The sequence below is a fragment of the Populus trichocarpa genome, chromosome 17 (genome assembly GCF_000002775.5).
Source record: "Populus trichocarpa isolate Nisqually-1 chromosome 17, P.trichocarpa_v4.1, whole genome shotgun sequence".
NCBI lineage: Eukaryota > Viridiplantae > Streptophyta > Magnoliopsida > Malpighiales > Salicaceae > Populus > Populus trichocarpa.
The window spans coordinates 5,429,329-5,446,732 of record NC_037301.2 but is presented as its reverse complement, the minus strand read 5'-3'; the positions used below and the strand labels follow the sequence as shown (position 1 = coordinate 5,446,732).

General features: G+C 31.3%; 2 protein-coding genes across 4 annotated transcripts; one reads left to right on the top strand and one right to left on the bottom strand.

The window, feature by feature from the left end:
* The first annotated feature begins 635 nt into the window (after positions 1-635).
* LOC112324807 (uncharacterized) lies at positions 636-2,846 on the top strand. Of its 3 annotated transcripts, none has more exons than XM_024589465.2 (6): positions 636-1,040; positions 1,522-1,780; positions 1,899-1,935; positions 2,049-2,154; positions 2,238-2,348; positions 2,491-2,846. In XM_024589465.2, exons 1-6 carry the CDS (start codon positions 837-839, stop codon positions 2,512-2,514), a joined length of 741 nt encoding a protein of 246 aa, XP_024445233.2. In that variant the 5' UTR covers positions 636-836; the 3' UTR covers positions 2,515-2,846. The 3 variants fall into 3 exon arrangements, with proteins under 3 accessions (XP_024445233.2, XP_024445234.2, XP_024445232.2); XM_024589466.2 differs by having other exon boundaries at positions 2,238-2,353; positions 2,471-2,612; XM_024589464.2 differs by having other exon boundaries at positions 638-1,040; positions 2,471-2,846.
* Positions 2,847-15,041: 12,195 nt separating this feature from the next.
* LOC18107206 (ribonucleoside-diphosphate reductase small chain) lies at positions 15,042-16,351 on the bottom strand. Its single transcript, XM_006373140.3, has one exon. It carries the CDS (start codon positions 16,081-16,083, stop codon positions 15,094-15,096), a length of 990 nt encoding a protein of 329 aa, XP_006373202.1. The 5' UTR covers positions 16,084-16,351; the 3' UTR covers positions 15,042-15,093.
* Between the last annotated feature and the right edge of the window lie 1,053 nt (positions 16,352-17,404).

The following is a 17,404-nucleotide window of genomic DNA, read 5'->3' as shown; positions in this document are numbered from 1 at the left end:
AAAAAAATAAAAAATATTATTTTAATATATTTACAAATAAAAAATAATTTAAAAAATAATCTTTGCTATACTTCCAAACAAACTATACTTGTATTGAATTGAGCAAAATGTATAAGGTTGATATAATTTGGATATGTGATTATAAACTGGTTTCATGAGTTGCTGCAAGAAAGAATTTACAACATGCATGCATGGAGCTTTTGGTAGTTGCCATGACTTAGGTTCATGTGTAATTTGATGACATAAGTTTGACTGAATCCTTTGATTTGGAAAAATCAACCCTTCAAAATATTTAATTCAAATGTTTTATAAATTCATTAACATGAAGATTTCATCCTCGAAAAATCCAGAAATTAAGGCTTCTGCTATATATAAACCTAGTCTAGGTGCTATTTAATATGGTATTTATAACATATGCTAAAAAGAATATCTTTAGACTGGTTTATGTATCAATTAAGATAAAATCTATGTTTAAAGTTGTCTCCTTTATATTGACCAGGTACATTTATTCAGAAAAAAATTAATAAACTTTTAAAGATTTTAATTTCAAGATTTAAAAAATAATCATTAATTATCAAACCAATAATAAACCATTCAAGCATTATCATAACTCTTAATTTCTTACGCATCAAAAAAAGAAATACAACGAAAAAGAATTAAAAGATGATCAAACATCGTTGAATTGAAGTGTCTGATGTTGAGATCTACTACATCAGGTCTTCTGACCTTGCGCTGAAATCACAATAACTACTTTTCTTTCTATTATAGAGTCTAGTATTTAATGAAAATGTCACACCCATGTTCTTCCACACCATTTGATAGGGTAGGAGGGTATCATGAGTAAGGCAGAAGAGAGAAGGCTAGCTAGTGGATTGAACAGCATGTCCATGAACTGCCAAGAGATTATGGAGTCCAAAGAAACAACCGAGGATAAAGAAACTAGGAGTGAGCAACAAGATAACATGAAAAACAATTTGATGGAGCAAACTAAAATACCTCAAGTGAGAGCAATTGTTGAAAGACAGGATCCCTCTTCTAAGGTGATCTTTTTACTCACTCTTGCTTCATTTTTCGTCATTTTTATTTGCAGCCGTTGATGTTCTTGTTCTTCTTCCTAGCTAGTATGCTGTTTTTGCTATTTTATAATATTTGTCGATTTTTGACAATATTTCTTATCTATGCACGGAGCAACATAGCTACTAGACATCCTAAGAGGCGGCAATGACCATCCTCTATATTTTTCAAGCCAAGCTTACTCAAATTATGTTACTGTCTCAGTTTTTTTGAGCTCTGCAGTCTTTCACCATTCTTGGTGGTGATAACAGTACTGGAAGCTGCAGTGGTCTGTGAACGTTGCTTTAATTTGTTCTTGTAATTATCGAACTCCCTGTTGCTGTCATAATTTGTGACAGGTGGCGGTAACGAGGTTTATATATATAATATGTTTGATTTTTCTCAGAGCTGATCTCTTTATTCAATTGACAATGATCTTGGAATTTCTTATTTAAAATCGAGGTGCAGGAAGTAGATGACCTGACGATTAGAAGATTTTTGCGTGCTCGTGACTTAGATATAGGAAAGGCTTCTTCCATGCTCCTCAGGTACCTGAAATGGAGAAGGGAATTTGTTCCAAATGGTTCAGTTTCTCTGTTGGAGACGCCAAATGAAGTTGCACAGAACAAGATGTTTCTGCAAGGATCAGATAAAAAAGGACGACCTATAACAGTTATCCTTGGAGCTAGGCATGTTCGGAGCAAAGGAGGTCTAGAAGAATTCAAGCGTATGTACAGTTACCATCCAAGCCTTTAATCATCTGACAACTTGCAACAGATCCTATGATTTTTTTGTCTTAATTTATCTTTCAACTGAGACAGTTTTGTTATTGCTTGTGCGTATAGGTTTTGTAGTCTATGGTTTTGACAAAATATGTTCAAGGTAATTCCTTGCCTACCAGCCATTTCTGTCTTCGAAAAATATTGAAAACTGCAGATCAGTGCAGCACCTTGGCCGTAACATATTTTGATATATATTCGACATTGACGTATCAGGATGCCACCAGGACAAGAGAAATTTGTTGTCATTGGAGACCTTGAGGGTTGGGGATATGCAAACAGCGATATCCATGGATACCTTGCAGGTTTATCGATTTTGCAGGTATTAAGCTCGACTACGCACCATTTTTCTATAGCTGATTATAATGGTATTTGAATAGCCTGGCTGAAATTTCTCGAGTGCAGGAATATTACCCAGAAAGGCTTGCAAAGGTATTCCTTGTGCATGCTCCCTACATTTTTATGGCAGTGTGGAAGATTGTTTATCCTTTTATAGACAAAAATACCAGGAAGAAGGTAAAGTACGTGCATTCATCTTGTATTCCTTTGACCAAAAATTGATCATATGTATGCAATCAGTTGAATAATTTATCTGTGTGTGGATTGCTAATGTATTGTAGTCCTGCATCTCTTCACAGATAGTATTTGTGGATAACAGGAAGCTGAAATCAACTCTCCTTGAAGAAATTGATGAGAGCCAGATCCCTGACATTTACGGGGGGAAACTTCCATTAATTCCTATCCATCAAAGCAAGTGATGCAGCCAGCAAGCAACTGTAGGAAAACATGATCGAAGACTTAAAGTCAATGTGGACCTCTTAATGTTAGTTGGCAGGTCTTGCCACATTATTGTTGGTTGCCTTGTGGCTACCTTCAAGTTTCTACTTTAAAAATAGCTAGAGCTAAATGTGTGATCTTCAAGTTTTCTGGCTTTGTTTTAATTAATTTAGATTTCTCATTGTCGGCATTTGTTTTAATAATTACAAAAAGTATATGGGAACAATAAATTCACCATCTTGCCCTTAAAAAAAAGTATAAAATAATAGTTGTGAGTAAAATTGTCTTTGCAATGATATTATTTTGATATTTTTAAATTAATAAAAGATAAAATGAATATTTCACTTTATTTTTGCACAGTAAAAGTAGAATGATGCCCTTGGACATAAGAAATTGTTAGCATGCCATGGGGAGGTATTTTTGTGTTTTTGTTTGGTTGTGCATAGTAAAAAAAACTATATTAACCTTGAAATTAGAAGAAAAAATGAACTGACATTTTTTTTTATTTATTTATTTTTATAAGCACACAGTAAAAAGATCTACTTGTCCTTAGAGTTTATATTATTAAGCCTTAGGTCAAAGGGTATTTTAGTCATTGAACAACTAGTTTTTTTTTGTTATTATATTGGGTTATGGACAGTTTATAAAAAAAATTGTTCACATGTGCTGAGTATATGTCAATGCATTAACCGCTTCGTCGTCTTTTAATGGCACTTGTGATTGATTCTAATGGCCAAAAAGCTATTTCGGGTGGCATCCATTTCATCTCATTGTTTCTTATATAAAAATATGACGCTTGTACTGAGAAGAACTTTGGTTTGGTGCCAATGACCATTTGTTTTTCTTCTTTCTTTCCTTTTCCTTGGTGTTTGCTCTCTACCCTTGATTTTTCAAATTAGCCCTTAAACTTCTCTTTTTTTTTTCTAAGTAATCCATTAAATTAGATTTTTGTTTCGATTTCATCCTCATTCAGTTTTTTGCTTTGTCAAATTTAATTTTTATTTTTTAATATCTATTTTTGTAATGTGAGATAATTTTTAGAATTGTATTTTTTTTATTCCACCCCCATTAATCTTTTTTTCTATTAAATTTCATCCTCACTCTTTTGATTATTTTTTTTCTTTCTTTGTAAAATTTTCTAATTTTGTATTTTTTTTAATTTTATTCTTCAACATTTAATTGATTTGGATTTGATCTTCTTGGTTAAACTCGTATCTAGGATTTCACGGTTGCAAACTTTGAAAATTAACATAGTTTCATGAGGTTTGCCGACAATTGCGTTGTTTTTTTATTTTTTTATCCTTTTTTAAAATAATATTTTTTTAATTTTCATCCTTTAATATTTATTTAATTGAAGATTGAACTCTATTTTTTTCCTGCTTTTTATGACCTTTGTTTTATCTATTGTTTTTTTTATTTAATTGGGTTATCTCGAGCTTTTTTATTTTTTTAAATCGATTTTATTCTTTAATTAAAATAGAATTGATTGATTAGGTAATATCAATGTTTTTAAAAAAACAAAAAAAAATTGAGACACGAATCATTAACTTGAGTTAACTCAATAAGATTGGTTAATTCAATAATATGATTAAAAATTTAACAATAATTAACTATAAAAAACGAGTTGGCAATATTATATTTGGAAGGAGAATGATGAAAAACCCATCAAAAACTTGTCGTAGCTCCGCTATGAACACCACTCTACCACTAGAAAAAAGCTAATCAGGACGGTTATAACATCAATGCAAAAGGTTGTACAACAACATCGAAAGATGTTGTACATGCCAACATAGAAACGACCCGAAAAGCAAACCGATTAAAATACCATGAAGCGAGCATCTCGTGTTTATATTTGATCAATTAATCTAATTTAATTCAAAAATAAATTTATTTTTAAAAATATGAATTTAAAAAAGAATGATAATAACAAAGACCCGAGATAATCCAAATCATTTTCAAAACTAGATAAAAATCCTATAGAAAGCAAGTAAGAAAAAAAAATAACGGAACCTAATTTCCAATAAAATAAATGTTTAATAATGAAACTAAAACAAAGAGATTAAAAAAAAAAAAAACTAAGCAACCTTAGGCAAATCTCTTAAAACTAAGTTAGTCTTTCAAATTTGTAATCCGTGAAATCCTAGATTTAGATTCAACCAATAAGCTCATTTTTCAATTAATTTAATGTTGAAGGATGAAATCAGAAAAAATATTTAAATCTAACAAATTTACCAAAGTAAAACAAATAACAATAAAAAAATAAGGAACATATTTGACATAAAAAAAATAAATGATGAGGGGTGAAAATAAAAAATAAATTTAATTAAGAAAAGGATTCAAAACAAAAAAAAATAGTAATAAAAAGAATAGGAATCAAATCTAACAGATAAAAAAATTAAAGGAGGATGAAGTTGAAAAAAAATTCAATTTTATAAATCATTTAAAATATATATTAATTAAAGAACAAGAACTAAATCTAAATGAAAAATAATTTTTAACGGTTGTTTTGAAAATATGGAGGTTGAAGCATTAAAATCGAGGAGAAAAGAGGGGAAAAAAAAGTTGTCAGCACCACATTAGAGGTCTGCATGCTACAAGTGTTGCCCAAGAATTGAGGGACCGTTGAAACAATTCAAACGCCGCCCCGAAAGCTATTATTTGACCACCTCATCACCTTGCATGTGCTGCATAAATGATGCAACTTCAACTCACGCGTTGACGTGTGTAATGCATGTATCAACCATCTTTTTATAATAATATTTATATTTGTTCGATTATAAAAGTATCTCCTTTTCAACCTCGTAACAACAAAAAAATCAAAATGTAAAGATGAAAAAGCCCATGATCACTAGTTCAAGAATTCATGATTTTAAGTTAGTTCAATATTTTTTGTTCAAAAGTAAATTAGGTCATGTAAAAAAAATATAATATGACCCTAATATCTTTAATAGCCAGCCATATGTTTTTTTATGAGAAGAATAAAATTATTATTTCATTTTTCCAATCCATAATATAAATCAACTATAGTTTTGAAGACACCATTCAGTTTTAGTTTTTTTCTTAATGTTTTCAATAAAAAAATTTCAATATCAGTTTTTTATTCTTAATATTTTTTTAATTCTCAATTAAAGATTTTTATTAATTTTCAAGTTTTTTTTGTTAATATTTTCATCTAAATTATACTTTTTTCTATAAAAAGTGATGTCATTGTTTGCCTCTAGTGTTTTCTGTTAAGTATTCTAATATAAATCCTAAATTTTTATTTGGGAAATTAAAACAATTTAATAATAAAATTGGAATAAAAAATAACTTGAGTATAAAATTGATAATAATCTAATAATCTGTCAATATTATTTGATTTGAAAAAAATAATTTATCAAGAAATTTTATGATATTCAAGCAATAACTAGTAAAATTCAATTAGTTAGTTAATAGAATCCACTTTATATAGAAGAAAAATATTTAGTGAAAATATTTTTATTATTTTTTATAAATAATAAACTTTATTATCTCTCCCATTTATATTTATTTTTTAAAATAAATTAACTATTAATATATCACTAATTATAAATTACTGTAAATAACATAAAATTTTCCACGACCGCTCCTTTTTATCATTATACAGTCCAACTCCAACCCAAGTAATTTCCCTGGAAGGGTAAAACAAAATGGTCTTCTTATTGTATTTGCAACCCAAGTAAACGCAACTTCTTTTCCATGTCTAATGCATGACAAAAGAGTACTTTATTTTGGCATAACTCTTCTTTCCATAATTGTATATTTGTATCTAACAATCTATTTCGATACAGTTTAATATTGTACTTCAACTGTATTTTTAAATTCTTTTTAATGTTTTTATATAAAAAATAACAAATAAAAAATATTATTTAATATATTTTTAAATAAAATATACTTTAAAAAATAATCTTTGTTATATTTTCAAATAAGCTTTATTTATATTAAATCATTGTATAATTTGGATACGTGTGAATAAGATTTGAGTTTGGCATGCATGCATAATATAAAGATAATTTATTTTTTAAAATATTTATGAGTAATTGGATTAGCGGGCACGTACATAACCGAGTTCTATTTTAAAATTATAATCCAATAACTCATATGCATTTTTTAAGTTTTTTCGAATCATTTTTTTAATATTTAGCACTTTTATTTTTAAATTAGCAGAGCTTGATGGAAAATTTTGGAAAAATAAGTTTGATACATTTTAAATCCATCTTAAGATTCCACAATATTTAACCATTTCATTAAAATCTTCACCAGTCAAAACATGCCTATATATAAATAGTCCACACATTCCATTTATCTTTGAAACTTTTTTGTAATTTACCCTTTATTTTATACTTATATCTAGTTTACTTAAACTTGTAATTTAAACCTATTCTGACACAAGGAATTAAATAGACAAGATGTTCTTCGTCGTAAAGGAAAAGAGATTAAAATAGAGATTTCAGTCAAAGAATGAATTTTGATAGTCACTATTGCTATCCAATTTTATACCGATTTTTTTTATAAATTTTTGAAAAATAACCAAAAAAAAATAGCAAAAAACAACAAAATATATATATATATATATATATGTTTTTGATGTCTTTCATTACTTGCAGCGTTTTTTTCCCACGTGTTTAATTATTAACATGCTTTCTAAGTTAAAATTAAAGTTATTTTTTTTCAAAAAAAATTCAAAATATAAAAAATAAGAAAAATTAAAATTTACAAGGGATCAAAGAAGTTGAAGGACCAACTTGTTTTTTTGGGTTGTTTGGTCATCAATTTTACTTAGGGACCAAGCAATTAAAAATAACAAAAAAAATTATCTACATATATATATATATATATATATATATATATATATATATATATAAACAAGAAATTCACACATACTCTCCCCACACCTCCACAGCACAAAAAAACCTCAAACCTAAACAACCCTCGATCAGCTGTCCTCAACCCTGGAAAACAATTTTTGCCCCTTTCATTGTCTCTTCCCCGTCACTACAGCTGCATGTCCAAACCAAGCAAAAATGCCATTCACCATATACCTCAGCTCTTCAACCTACTGCCTCTTTCACATCAGACCACCACTAGACTTCCCTCTCTATTGCCAAGACAACCACCACCCACTACCCATTCATCACGCAGCACAACATTCGACCATAAGGCTTAAGCATCCTCTTCAACCTCTCTCACCATCATAACCTATAAACCATTCTCACAATAGACCAGCCTCAACATCAAGATCAGCCTAAAGGTTCCTCCTCGTTGCTACCATAGACGACTGTGACAGCAGCACCACCAGAGTTTTTCCCTCAGCCACCGTGAACGCCAGCTCCTCAAGTCAGCATCTACAACTTCAAACCAAAACCACCCACAACATCTCCTTCCTTTCTCTTCTCAATCATCACTACCACCATGGACCAAACCCCATTTCCAACCTAATACCTCACTGCCCAACGTCATTTCCCTTCTTCTTCTCCACTGAAAGTAGACCCTTCCAAATCGGACCCTCTCTTGGCCGAAACATCACAACTATGCCAGTAAAGCAGCGACTTCTCCTCCTCCCAGTAACAACGTCCTTCACAGCATATCCTCACCATAACCAGCGGCTGCTTCTTCTTCCACCGTGGATCCACCCTTCTCCAGCCACCAACCAACAACCCCGTTTACTCCAGCCGTTACCTCTTTCATTTGTGGTAGTAGTGACCATCTGCAGTAAAAAAAATAGAGAGAGACGAAACTGAGAGAGAGAATCAGAAGAAAAAAATTGATGATTTTTGCTTCTATAAAGATTTTCTTTTGCAGGTAACTAAATCCATCACTGCCAGCACAAGAAGAAGGAAAAGAAGAAATCAGTCCAGATCTACCAATCTCCAGCCTTTCCTATAACGGCGCGTGGTTCCATGCGCCACTAGGACTCCCAATACTATTCCAGAATTCTCAGCAAATTGATTTGTGAATTTTTACAATTGTTTAATGTGTTGTTTGAATTATTTTAAATTTAGATAATTTGTAAATTAATAATTGTGGGTGTGTGTGTGAGTAAAATATAGTAAAAAAAGATGGGTGTGTGTGTGTTTTTATTTTTTTATTAAATTTTGAATGTTCAAAATCAAAAATACAAAAAAAATTAAATGTTTTAATTTCAAACAACCAAGTGTCTCAAAAATACAAAGAAAATCGTATTGTATAGTGTTTCCATATGAAAATTCAAAATACATGTTTGCATGCATTTATGATTTAATAACCAGTTTATTAAATTCATGAGAATTTAGTCAATATTTCAATAAACCATCATTTTTTAATTCATGAGAATTAATGGTTAAAAATCTTAATATAGAACCCTTGACCTATAAGTGAGATTGGTATTTGAAATATTGGAGTTGACTAAAAAATTCTCAGAGTTATTCTAAATATTCACCAATTTTAATTGGGAGTATTTTTCATCGTAATACATAAATTACAAAGAATCTTTTTTCTAAAAATCTATTTAGGTACAGGAGTCCATAATAAATTCTTAAACGTTTGGTTTATTCATACGATTAAATCTTAAATCCTAAACTACAAATAGACCACTGACTAGAAAACCATCAAAACCTCTAAATTATAAAACAGCTTACCTCATGTAGGGTGCGCTAGGGGTGTTAATACTTTTCTTAGCCACAACCAGTCTCTTTCTCTCGAATCTCTGATAAGACCAATATGCTCAGGTTTTCCTAGCGATCTTGAACCAAACAACTAGATGGCAACTTCAATGACCCCCCGACATCGCACGTCTACATGCGACAATCATAATGGTTTAGATTGTAATTTGGGTTGCATAAAACTTAAAATTACAGCATTTCAAGGAAAAAATAATCCAAAGGCTTATTTGAGTTGGAAAAATAGGTTGGAATTTATATTTGATTGCAATCGATATTTGAAGAAAAAGAAGTAAAACTATCTGTTGTTGAATTCACCAATTATGTTATTAACTGGTGGGATCAACTTGTTACGAGTAGGAGATATAATGGAGATATAGTAGAATTCACTAATTATGAATATATTGTTAATGGTTTTTTTGTTATAAGGAGATATTTGAATGTTCAGGTTAGTAAAGAAGATGTTGAGCATTAAAGGAAAAATATCTTTCATACTTGATGCCATATCAAAAATAGTTTGATTATTGATAATGGTAGTTGTATTATGTTGTTTGCACAACTTTGGTTAGAAAGTTGAACTTAACTACTACTAATAATGCTACACTGTATAAGCTTCAATGATTGAATAAATATGGAAAGTTAGGGTGACTAAAGAGGTTCTAATCTCATTCTAATTAGAGAGATATAAGGATGAGGTTTTATGTTATGTTGTTTTTATGCATGTCACACGCCTATTGTTGGGAAGACCTTGGCAATTTGCTAGGAAAAACATGATAGTTTTACAAATAGGTAGACATTAGAAAATGACGGGGAAACATACATGTTTGCACCATTGTCACCTAGACAAGTGTATAAATATCAGTTGAAGTTGAACAAACCTTCTTACAAAATAATGGTGAGGATGTGAGGCTGAGTGAAAATAAGGTGATCCTGAGTGTGAAACACTAAAAGGTAAAGTTTCAGCCATTAAAGATAAATTTGAAGGCTTCAACCAAAAAAAAAATTTTAAAGGGAAAGGTCGAATTTGGAGAGAAAATAAATGGAGAAAATAGGTGATAAAAGAAAAGTGTTTAGGAAAAGTGGGTAAACACCTTAATTTTTATGCAAAACAAAGTGATCTTACACATGCTTATTTTTTTTATATGCCTATGATTTTACTCTTGTATAAAGAAACATACTTCAAAAGTAACAAACTTGATTCATGTGTTCCTAGTATTTGTGTTTCTTTATTACATGAATTTAAAGATGTATTTTCTAATAAAATTCCAAGTTGATTGCCACCTATAAAAAGAATAGAACATCAGATTGATTTAATATCAAGTTCAGTTATTCCTAATAGACCAATCTATAGAAGTAATCCTGAGAAAATAAAGGAGCTTTAAAGGTGGAGTTAATGTCAAAATGGTACATTCAAGAGAACATGAGTCCATGTGTTGTTCTTATACTTTTAGTATCTAAGAAAGATAGTATTTGAAGAATATGAGTTAATTGTAGAACAATCAATAACATAACAGTAAAGTATAGACATCTTATCCCTTGAGTAAATGATATGTTTGATGAATTGCATGGATCTTGTTTGTTTTCTAAAATTGATCTTAAAAGTGGATATCATTAGATTAGAATGAAAGAAGGTGATGAATGAAAAACTATTTTTAAAACTAAATATAGTTTGTATAAGTGGTTAGTCATGCCTTTTGGACTTACTAATACATGTCGTACTTTTATGATATTGATGAACCATATATTGTGTCCGTTCATCGGTAAGTTCGCACTTATTTATTTTGATGATATATTAATTTACAGTAAAGGATTAGATGAACATATAGATCATTTAAGACAGATACTTGATATGCTTAGAAATGAAAGTTTGTATGTTAATCTAAAGAAATGTGACTTTTGCTTGGAAAAGATTGTTTTTCTTGGATATGATGTTAGTGCAAAAGGTATTAAGATAGATGAGACTAAGGTTAAGGCTGCAAAAGAGTGGCCTACATCTAAAATGGTAAGCTAGGTAAGAAGTTTTCATGAATTGGCTAGTTTCTATAGAAGATTTATGAAAGATTTTAGTATAATAGTTGCCCCATTAACTAAAATTATAAAGAAGATTATAGGTTTTAAAAGGTGAATTAAACAAGACAAAACTTTTAATTTATTAAAAGATAAGTTTATTTCGGACCCATTACTTGTTTTGCCTAACTTTAAAAAAACTTTTGAGATTGAATGTGATGCTTCAAGTATAGGAATTAAAGCTTTTTAATACAGGATAAAAGGCTCGTAGCCTATTTTAGTGAAAAATTTAAAGGTGCAACTCTAAACTATCCAAGATATGATAAAAAGTTATATACATTAGTGGGAACTTTAGGAACTTGGCAAGATTACCTTTGTCTTAAGGAGTTTGTGATTTATACTAATCACCAATCTTTGAGACACTTGAAAAGTCAAAATAAGTTGAATCATAGACATGCCAAGTAAGTGGAATTTATTGAGACATTCTCATTTTTCATCAAATACAAGCAAGGTAAAGAAAATATAGTTACAGATTTATTAACGCGAATGTATGTTCTTCTTAATACTTTGAATACTAGACTTTTAGGATTTGAGTATGTGAAAGAAAAATATCCTGATGATACTGATTTTGATGAAATTTATTTCCAATGTGAACTTGCGGCAACTAATGGATTTTTTAAGCGTGATGGATTTTTATTTAAATATAAAAGATTATATGTGCTTAATTGTTCAATGCGTGAATTGCAAGCTCATAATGGCGGATTAATATGACACTTTGGGATTACTAAGACTTTGGAAGTTTTAAATGGATATTCTTATTCGCCTAACATGAAAAGAGATGTGTAAAGAATTTGTATATGTGCATAATATGTAAACAAGTTAAGTCTAAAATGATGCCTCATGAATTATATATACCTTTACCTTTACCTTTTCCTAAGGAACCTTAGATTGATTTCTATGGACTTTATTTTAGGTTTACTGAAGTCAAGGAAAGAAATAGACTCTATATTTATTGTTGTAGATAGATTTTTTAAAATAGCACATTTCATATCATGCAACAAATATAGTGGATCTATTTTTTAGGGAGTTAGTTCGATTACATGCTTTTCAAGTGAGCAATGTGTCTGATTGAGATGTTAAGTTTTTTACCTACTTTTGAAAGGTTTTTTTTTTGTTTGTTAAGAACTAAACTTTTATTTTCTACTACTTGTCATCCATATATAGATGGTCAAATTGAAGTAGTAAACATTACTTTAACTCAATTATTAAATGTTATCCTTCAAAATAATCTTAAAAATTAGAAAGATTGTTTTTCATTTATTGAATTTGCATATAATCGTAATATGCATTGTACTACTCATTATTCACCATTTGAGGTTGTTTATAGTTTTATAGTTTTAATCCCTTAACACCATTAGATTCCTTTATCTATTGATGAAAATCTTAGTCTTGATGATAATCAAAAAGCAGATGTGCTAAAAGACTTACAGCATAGATATGGTAACAGATAAAGAAAAAGAATAAGCAATATGCAATAAAGGTTAATAAAGGATATAAATTAGTAAGATTTGAACTAGGAAATTGAGTTTAGGTGTGTATGAAGAAGGAAAGGTTTCCTGAACAAAAAAGATCAAAATTGATGCATCGAGGAGAAGGTTCTTTTCAGATCATAAGATTAATGACAATGCTTACAGAGTAAATCTACCAGGTGAATATGATGTTAGTGCTATATTTAATGTTTCTAATCTTTTTTTATTTGATGTAAATGATAATTCGATGACAAATCCTTTCAAGAAAAGAAGGAATAATGTGATCCAAACAACACTAAAAAATTCGTTAGAGGTTCTAGTTGATTTAGTGACAAGACTTAGAGCTAAGAGGTTCAAAGAGGCTTTTAATGGACTTCTTCAAGACACATGGGCTAAGATGGACTTCAAAATGATATTAAATAATGAAGAACAAACCTTAATTAATTTAATTCATGTTCAAGAATGGCTTGTTAGTGGGCATTTAGACATTACAAAAAGATTGGATTAATAAGATTTCAATCTACCAGTTTTGACATTTTGCTATTGTTTTGATCATAACTGGAGCTATAGAAGAAAGTTTAAGGTGATTCTAGTTTCATTAGAAAGTAGATATCCATAACTTTTAAGTAATATATAAAAAGTCTTCTAATTTATTAAGACAATAGAGAACTAAGCATTTAAAGTTAGGCTTTGATTTTGTCAATAGATTACAAAAACAACTTTAGTCTTATTTAAATTAGTTGGACTATTGTTTTATTTAATGTTTAGTTATTATTAAGTCTTTTAGAGATATTAGAGCTTTTATTTAAATTTAGGTTCGTTGGATTATTATTAATTATTAGGTTTATCCATATCCATTAGAAATATTTTATTTGACTTCGAATTCTTTCTAGTATAAATATCTTTTTGTAAAGACTTTTTAAGGGTGGACTATTTTTAATAAAAAGATCAACATTCTTGATATTTTTTTTGTTGTTGAGTGATTGAAATACCAAGTTTTTTATTAAACTTACAAACTCTTCGAATGATTGATTTATACTACTCATTACAAACCATTCAAATCTGATTTTAATATAAGATGTTTGCATCATCATGTATATGAACTGTTTTTATTTTTTTTGTGTTTTTGGGAGACTTTTTGGGGTTAGAGTGGTAACATTTTGTTAAAATTGCAGATTAAGCTGACAAAGATAGCATGGTTCCCGGCCTTGATTGCAAAATCCAGAGAAAGAGAAAGATGACAAGCAGTGAAAAGGAATTGTATTGGACTTTAATGTTGCTTTTTACACATGATCAAGCTAGCCAGCTAATTTGACATCATTCACATTTCACAATGACTTCCAATCAGGCACAGTTTGTTTCAAGTGTTCTTAGTCTTCATTCTTGATATAATGATAGAAATGTAGTAGACACTTGGGCAGATTTTCATAAATTCAGATTCCAAAGAAGGTAAACAAATGACTTCTGATAAAGCAACTATTAACACGTTGATAATAATGCACAAAGAACAAATTGTTGTAGTGGAACACATCTGTTTGCTACAGCATAAAGCAAAAGCAATTAAGAAAGAGCACCAACTTTCAAAATCAGCAGACTGGGCTGCTATCTGCAGCATCAACATTGGAGGCAAGCACTAGCTGTGGCTGAGCAACGATACCTTCCTTTCTTGCCTTTTTACGTTCACGCTGCAACCTGAAGTGCGACCTGAAGCATTCTCTCTTCCTTGCCCGATAGCTCAGGCTGGATTTCTCGTGGGTACACACTAATCTGGCAACCATACAAGACCATTATGCATTTCAATTTGGAATATCAACCTCTCACAAACTGTGAGGTTTAAGATATAGAATCCGCCTACTTTCTGTCAGGCCCTAACTTCTCAATTCCACCAATCCATCAATGAAAGAAAAGATGGCGTGGTCCTTGTCGATCCCTGGATGAAACCGGAAATGCAAACAAATACTCTTGACACGGAACCTAACATACGCAAAAGCGGTAGAGCATGAAACACTAGCCACAGTACAATCCAATGCACGTTGAATATTAAGGGGGAGAGTGCAGATACGTGATTTTAAGTTCTAAGAACACTACCTCTATTTTGAGAATTTTTATGTTTTTATTAAAAAAGATTTTGTTCGATTTTGAAATTTGGGTCTGGAAATGGAAGTTTCAAAGCATCTGTACGAAAACACAGACACAGAAGCGAGCAAATTGAAGGGGGGGGGGGGGGGGGAACCCCCGTATAATAATAAAAGCAGTAAGAGATCCATAATCCTAATTCCACAAACAAAGACTCTAAAAATCTTCATCCATCTTAAACACATGATTCCCACCATTCCCATTAATACTAGACATAACTGAGGCCTTTTGATACTCTCCTACTCTTTTCTCGAAGAAATTAGTCTTCCCTTGCAAAGATATCAACTCCATCCAATCGAATGGATTAGCCACATTGTACACCTTCCCGCACCCAAGCGCACCCAACAGCCTATCAGCTACGAACTCAATATACTGACTCATCAACTCCCCGTTCATCCCTACCAACGCGCATGGCAGCGCGTCCACCACAAACTCCCTCTCAATATCCACTGCATCCTTCACTATCCCCTTCACTTGCTCCTCACTCAGCTTCTTCCTCAGCAAGCTGTAGAGAAGGCACGCGAAATCACAATGAAGCCCTTCATCTCGCGAGATCAACTCGTTTGAAAAGGTTAACCCCGGCATCAACCCACGCTTTTTTAACCAAAATATCGCACAAAAACTCCCCGAGAAAAATATCCCTTCCACGCAAGCAAAAGCAACTAGCCTCTCCGCGAAACTCTCGCTCCCGTCAATCCACCGCAAGGCCCACCGTGCCTTCTTAGCCACACACGGCACCGTTTCGATAGCATGAAACAGACGATTCTTCTCCTCAGAATCCTTGATATAAGTCTCCAACAGAAGACTGTACATCTCTGAGTGGATATTCTCAATCGCGATCTGGAATCCGTAAAAAGCACGCGCCTCCGAGACTTGGACCTCTTTCATGAAACGCCCGGCGAGATTTTCGAGGACAATCCCATCAGAGGCGGCGAAGAAGGCAAGGACATGAGAGATGAAGTGCTTCTCGTCGGGAGTCAGGTTTTCCCAGTGGCGGATATCCGACGAGAGATCGACCTCCTCAGCAGTCCAAAAGGAGGCCTCAGCTTTCTTGTACATCTCCCAGATTGATGGGTACTGAATGGGGAACATACAGAACCGGTCTGGGTTTTCAGCCAGAAGGGGTTCTTCTGGGATTGCAGGCATTTTTCTAAAGAGGTTTTTTCGATTAAGAAAACTAGGGACTGGTTTCTTCTTTTTTTTCCTGTTGGTAAGTAGAGCGGGCTGTGGGGGTGTTGATTTTATAGGGAAAAGGGGAGAGAAAGAGAGGGAGGGATTTGAAATTTTGAGAGGAGCGGCGCGGATTTTAAATTTTAGGTGTCTGGTATTCGAAAAAATTTAGGGTTTGAATATGGTGACAGACCAGGAACTGAATGGAGGATTGAATAGTCATTTTGTCTGATATGCTGATGTAATATTTCTAGGTTGTCTGGGGGTTTATCAAGTCCTGATATCGATGGAGGGGAGATTTTTATTTATTTATTTATTGGTGCAAAAATCAAATGAAAATAGAGATTAAATATTTGTTTGGAAGAGAGCCTTGAGAGGGAAGTTTGTGATTGGCGGGGGATTTTATTGGCGCGGTATTTTCGAGGTTTGAAAAGAGCACACAGTTTAAATTCAGCAAAGTGTAACTATGATGGTTTGGTGTCGCATGCTTGTGCGTGCCAAGAAGGATGACCCCACACGCGCTCCTGCCAGTTTTAAGTGCATCACACGTGATTAAGTGCATTAACAATTTTCACTTGCAATTTTATGAATTCTTTTTTTGAAAAAAGATATAGTTTGGTAAAGATTTTGAAAAAATAACACATTTGAAAAATAGCAATTGTATTTTTAAATATTGATTTTCTACACAAAAATAATTATTATTTCAAAATCCATACACAAGTCAATGTTTTATGAAAATTCAATAGTCATGAAATGAGATTTAAGATTCAATAATTGAGAAAAAATAAATAAATAAGTTGATGTGTTAAGATAAAATAGAGGGGAAAAAAAGAATCATTTAGGACACATCAGGCTTCGTTTTCAACCCCTTTAAAAAATTCAACGAAACGATTCTAACCATGTCTTCGAACATGCCTTGTAACCAATCGATTGGTTACACGCAACACTAATTTTATTCGTGTAAAACATATTTATTATTAATAAAGATTTTTTTATCTTTAGTATTTGATTAATAAATCTAATGTTTGATTAATGAATCTAGAGTAAAGATAAAGTCTGTGGAATAAAAATGTTTTGCATAAAAAATTATAAAGTTATTATAATTACAAAATTCATATTGCATCAAAACAATGTTCCTAAATGTTCTTGATTAAGGTTTTATTAAGACTGGACATTAATCAGATATATTGAGACCATTGCATATTATGTTACTTTTTTTTTATGAAAGAAAGCAATTACTCTCATAAACTGATATATGAGAAGTATCCGGAACTAATATGCAGGTGTTTATTAGATG

Excerpts from the sequence above, each read along its gene's own strand:
- LOC112324807 (XM_024589464.2), top strand. The coding sequence starts at position 837 with ATGAGTAAGGCAGAAGAGAGAAGGCTAGCTAGTGGATTGAACAGCATG. Across the intron at positions 1,041-1,521 it reads GACAGGATCCCTCTTCTAAG|GAAGTAGATGACCTGACGAT; the intron begins GTGATCTTTTTA and ends ATCGAGGTGCAG. Across the intron at positions 1,781-1,898 it reads AGGTCTAGAAGAATTCAAGC|GTTTTGTAGTCTATGGTTTT; the intron begins GTATGTACAGTT and ends TTGTGCGTATAG.
- LOC18107206 (XM_006373140.3), bottom strand. The coding sequence starts at position 16,083 with ATGCCTGCAATCCCAGAAGAACCCCTTCTGGCTGAAAACCCAGACCGG.